Raw genomic sequence first — 6,014 nt, forward strand, 5'->3', positions numbered from 1 at the left:
TACCTGGAGATGTGAGGGGCTGGGGAACCTCCAATATGACGTTCTTGTATAGATCTCTGTGTCCTTCTAAATACTCCCACTCCTCCATGGAGAAATAGACAGCGACATCCTGACACCTTATAGGAACCTGACACATACAATGATACCGTCATCCCCCGATCACTCCATAGTGTTATTGTATAATGTCCCAGCATTCCCAGCAGTGTCACCTCTCCAGTCAGCAGCTCAATCATCTTGTAGAGGAGTTCTAGGATCTTCTGGTCATTGATGTCCTCATGGATCAGGGGGTGAGGTGGAGGCCCCGTGATTGGGCTCAGGGGTCTTCCCCATCCCTCAGACACAGGGTCCTGACAGCGATCACTAGAGGTCTTCTTCACCACTGTGTAATCCTGGTAATGGAGAGACACATTAATAAATCTCACTACAGACATCTCCAGAGTCCTCACCTCTCCAGTTCTGTCCATCTGTTATTCCCATAGATAAGAATGATGTAATGTGACGTCATCAGAATCTCTCACCTCTCCAGTAAGCCGGAAGAGGATCTCTAGGGTGAGGTGTAATATCCTCTCCGCCATCTTGTCTCTGTCCACATCCATCTTTGATGGGTAAATCAGGAAAATTCTCTTTTGTAGAAGATCTTCACTGAGAGGATCCGATATTGTAGAGACCTGAATGAGAAGATGAGCAGATGTAACATCAGAAGAATCCTGTAATAATACAATTACTGGAGATAATAAGGGAAACATATGAGGAGATTTATTATTTTTCAGTATTTAGTTTCCTTCTTTATATCTACTAATAAATCCTATATATTTAGGCCACAGACAACAAGCAGTTTCCTCCTCGGAGTCGGCAGCTGAATACGTTTCTCATAGACTTATCTTCCATAACGCTAATTCTCGTCTCATTTACCGACCCTGGAATCGGCATTAGCAATACTGCAGGAGATATTCATTGCACGCGACATGAGAAATAACTACTTCATGATGAGGACGACATCTTCATCTTCTACTACGGCTCTAGAGACAGATTTGGCCAGAGTCGGTCACTGACTCCATCACCACCGGCCTCTATATGAAGGTTTCCCGTCTTCCCCGCACTGTAATCTTCTATCACGTTAGATCTCAGCTCTGATTCACACACACAAGTTTCAGGCTTTAATAAAAGCTTTTTTGTTTCCACAATCAACGCGGACAGAAATGATCTGATCCCAAAGTCTCCAGGTACAGTGATTTATGGGGTTTATTTCTGGCCTTAGGCTTTCCGATATTACAGGAAAAACACCAGAAACAAACAGATAAAATGTTTCTAAAGAAAATTGGCTCCAACAATTCTTGTAAAAAGAGAAAAACATGGAAAAAGCAGAAGACACATTTTATAATTTTTAACATGTTAAACATTTATTAAAAAGAAATTAATCTTTTTGGGCCCCAGAACATAGATGTGCACCGCAGGGACGGCACAGATGAGGCTTCAACAAAACCCTGGCAGTTTAACCACTTGCTGCTGTGAAAAGCAAACATGGCATCTGAGAAGGTGACAGAGTTTGGCTGAACGCCCCCCGCCCCCAAGTACTGGATAGTATGGGGCGGCCTAGTTATTACGATACTTACATGCCTAATAATGGGGTCTGGGCTGCAATGTATGAAGGTCTATTAGGCCAGAGGCGGCGTCCAATAAGTTACCTTTTACCGCCCCCATACACATTAGACTAAAGTTCCATGAAATCACTGATTTCGGGGGTTTGGGCGACTATATAATGTATTTGGGGGCCTCCCGACAGATGATGTCAGGGCAGAGAAGGATCTGACATCCTGAATTTCAGAGGATAATCCGTTTGTTCTTCCTGTAGATAATCCTCCGCTAGAGGAGTCTGGAGGCGACTCTCTCATACAGAGCCCAGGAAAGCTGGAATATTTGTGTGTATGGGGGAGTCGGGAGAGATGGCCATCTGCCAAATGACCGTTCAGCCACCTCTTATCTCATGTGTATGGTGCCGTTAGTATTAAGGCTACTTCGCACTAAGCGAGGTCGCTAGCGAGATCGCTGCTGAGTCACAAGTTTTGTGACGCAACAGCGACCTCAGTAGCGATCTCGCTATGTTTGACACCTAGCAGCGACCAGGCCCCTGCTGTGAGATCGCTAGTCGTGTCGGAATGGCCTGGACCTTTTTTTGATCGTTGAGGTCCTGCTGGGTAGCACACATCGCTGTGTTTGACACCTTACCAACGACCTCGTTGACGACTCAGACACCGACACATAGGCGTGCATTTGCGTTGCCTTTTCCCCACCCCTCCGCTCCGATTGGTGGTCGCTACTGCGTTCTGATTGGCGGTCATGCCTTCAACAGAAGGCAACATAGTAGCGCTTCCATCCTTTGTTCCTGACCGCATGGTGGTTTGCAGATCGTTGTAGAGTTCTCCGGCCTGCGACTCCTCTTCGATTTATCTATTTTTCAACGGTTCTTCAGACACCTATATTTTGTGCACGGTAGGTATTGTTTGGGGTCTCAAATACGTTTTCATTTTTCCTTAATCTGCAAACCACCACGCGGTCAGGAATAAAGGACAGATGGGCTATTGTGTCGCCTCATGAGGCAAGGCCGCCAATCAGAACGCAGTAGCGACCACCAATCGGAACTGAATTGGCGCAGAAAAGGCAACACAAATGCACGCCTGTGTGACTACAACGTCACACAGGACGTCCCTCATCGAGGTCTGAATCGTCATAATAGCTGCCATGTGACAGGGTCACAACGACCAACGACATCGTTGTACAGGTCGCTACAGGTCGCCGCATCGCTGCTGCGTCGTTGGGAAGATCTCACTGTTTGACATCTCACCAGCGACCACATAGCGACGCAGCAACGATCCCTGACAGGTCGTATCGTTGTCGGGATCGCTTTAGCGTCGCTAAGTGTGACGGGGCCCTTACACTGACAGCAGTGATGATACAGGGCACTACAGTAGTACAGGGCATCACCGGAGCCATCAGAGGCTTGCATGTTGTATGATCGCACTGATCAGAGGGGTTTAACAAAGGGTTAAAGTGAAAAACATCATAGATTCAGCAACAAGAAATATCCATCACTATATGGAAAGCAGAGTCACTGCACAATGTTAGTTAAGTCTCGTCCATAACTACTTTATTATACTCTATTATCCCGTACACAGTGGAGGAGATAGAAATCACAGGTCCGACAGCAACAGCTGGAATTGGGCCCTCCAACGGAAAGAAAAAAATCTATATATATATAAAGCTGAGTGTATGTATGTATGTATGTATGTATAAATATGTGTATGTATGTATGTGTGTGTGTGTGTGTGTGTGTGTGTGTGTGTGTGACAAGCCACACCCATTCCACATAGCAACCAATCAGTAAGCATCTTTCATTTCACCAGAGCTGTTTAAAAAAAGCTGAGCTGTGATTGGTTGCTATGAGCAGCGGTTTTCCCACTCCACAACACCTCAGCAGACACTGACCGGGTGGGAGAAATCTAGCATCCCTGGGAACATAAGCTCCAGCCATTGTCTGCCCCCCAGAAAGGAGCAGAGAGCACATGACAGAAATGAATCCCCCTCCTCTATTACTGCCGCGCTCTATTGTTACCAGCATAGAAAATCGCATCATCAGCGGCCGCACACAGAGCCGCACTGCCAGGTTACATAACAGCACATCTCCAGGAACTCCCTGCTCAGCGCCACCCAGCTCGGGACTATGGGATGGAGGATGTGTGATGGGTCTATCGGCACAGGACTATGGGATGGAGGATGTGTGATGGGTATATGGGCACGGGACTATGGGATGGAGGATGTGTGATGGGTATATGGGCACTGGACTATGGGATGGAGGATGTGTGATGGGTATATGGGCACTGGACTATGGGATGGAGGATGTGTGATGGGTATATGGACAAGGGACTATGGGATGGAGGATGTGTGATGGGTATATGGGCACTGGACTATGGGATGGAGGATGTGTGATGGGAATATGGACAAGGGACTATGGGATGGAGGATGTGTGATGGGTCTATGGGCACGGGACTATGGGATGGAGGATGTGTGATTGGTATATGGACACTGGACTATGGGATGGAGGATGTGTGATGGGTATATGGGCACTGGACTATGGGATGGAGAATGTGTGATGGGTATATGGGCACTGGACTATGGGATGGAGGATGGGTGATGGGTATATGGGGACGGGACTATGAGATGGAGGATGTGTGATGGGTATATTGGGACAGGACTATGGGATGGAGGATGTGTGATGGGTATATGGGCACTGGACTATGGGATGAAGGATGTGTGATGGGTATATGGGCACTGGACTATGGGATGGAGGATATGTATGATGGGTATATGGGCACGGGACTATGGGATGGAGGATGTGTGACGTGTATATGGGCACGGGACTATGGGATGGGGATGTGTGATGGGTATATGGGCACTGGACAATGGGATGAAGGATGTGTGTTGGGTATATGGGCACTGGACTATGGGATGGAGGATATGTTTGATGGGTATATGGGCATGGGACTATGGGATGGAGGATGTGTGATGTGTATATGGGCACTGGACTATGGGATGGAGGATATGTGTGATGGGTATATGGGCACTGGACTATAGGATGGAGGATGTGTGATGGGTATATGGGCATGGGACTATGGGATGGAGGATGTGTGATGGGTATATGGGCACTGGACTATGGGATGAAGGATGTGTGATGGGTATATGGGCACTGGACTATGGGATGGAAGATATGTATGATGGGTATATGGGCATGGGACTATGGGATGGAGGATGTGTGATGTGTATATGGGCACGGAACTATGGGATGGAGGATGTGTGATGGGTATATGGGCACTGGACTATGGGATGGAGAATGTGTGATGGGTATATGGGCACTGGACTATGGGATGAAGGATGTGTGATGGGTATATGGGCATGGGACTATGGGATGGAGGATGTGTGATGGGTATATGGGCACTGGACTATGGGATGAAGGATGTGTGATGGGTATATGGGCACTGGACTATGGGATGGAAGATATGTATGATGGGTATATGGGCATGGGACTATGGGATGGAGGATGTGTGATGTGTATATGGGCACGGAACTATGGGATGGAGGATGTGTGATGGGTATATGGGCACTGGACTATGGGATGGAGAATGTGTGATGGGTATATGGGCACTGGACTATGGGATGAAGGATGTGTGATGGGTATATGGGCATGGGACTATGGGATGGAGGATGTGTGATGGGTATATGGGCACTGGACTATGGGATGAAGGATGTGTGATGGGTATATGGGCATGGGACTATGGGATGTAGGATGTATGATGGGTATATGGGCACTGGACTATGGGATGGAGGATATGTATGATGGGTATATGGGCACTGGACTATGGGATGAAGGATGTGTGATGGGTATATGGGCATGGGACTATGGGATGGAGGATATGTATGATGGGTATATGGGCACTGGACTATGGGATGGAGGATGTGTGATGGGTATATGGGGACGGGACTATGGGATGGAGGATGTGTGATGGGTATATGGGCATGGGACTATGGGATGGAGGATGTGTGATGGGTATATGGGCACTGGACTATGGGATGAAGGATGTGTGATGGGTATATGGGCATGGGACTATGGGATGGAGGATGTGTGATGGGTATATGGGCACTGGACTATGGGATGAAGGATGTGTGATGGGTATATGGGCATGGGACTATGGGACGTAGGATGTATGATGGGTATATGGGCACTGGACCATGGGATGGAGGATATGTATGATGGGTATATGGGCACTGGACTATGGGATGAAGGATGTGTGATGGGTATATGGGCATGGGACTATGGGATGGAGGATATGTATGATGGGTATATAGGCACTGGACTATGGGATGGAGGATGTGTGATGGGTATATGGGCACTGGACTATGGGATGGAGGATGTGTGATGGGTATATGGGCACTGGACTATGGGATGAAGGATTTGTGATGAT

The 6,014-nt window shown here is 47.7% G+C and overlaps 1 protein-coding gene across 1 annotated transcript in view; it reads right to left on the reverse strand.

The window, feature by feature from the left end:
* The window catches only part of LOC138666344 (zinc finger protein 84-like), a 108,101-nt gene extending 107,719 nt beyond the window's left edge, over nt 1-382 (reverse strand). The window contains exons 1-2 of the mRNA XM_069754572.1: nt 210-382; nt 4-127 (exon numbers count right to left, since the gene is read on the reverse strand). Of these exons, the coding sequence (XP_069610673.1) occupies nt 4-127; nt 210-233 (148 nt within the window). The 5' untranslated portion in view covers nt 234-382. The remainder of the gene's footprint in view (nt 1-3; nt 128-209) is intronic.
* Nucleotides 383-6,014: the final 5,632 nt, after the last annotated feature.

The sequence above is a fragment of the Ranitomeya imitator genome, chromosome 2 (genome assembly GCF_032444005.1).
Source record: "Ranitomeya imitator isolate aRanImi1 chromosome 2, aRanImi1.pri, whole genome shotgun sequence".
Classification (NCBI taxonomy): domain Eukaryota; kingdom Metazoa; phylum Chordata; class Amphibia; order Anura; family Dendrobatidae; genus Ranitomeya; species Ranitomeya imitator.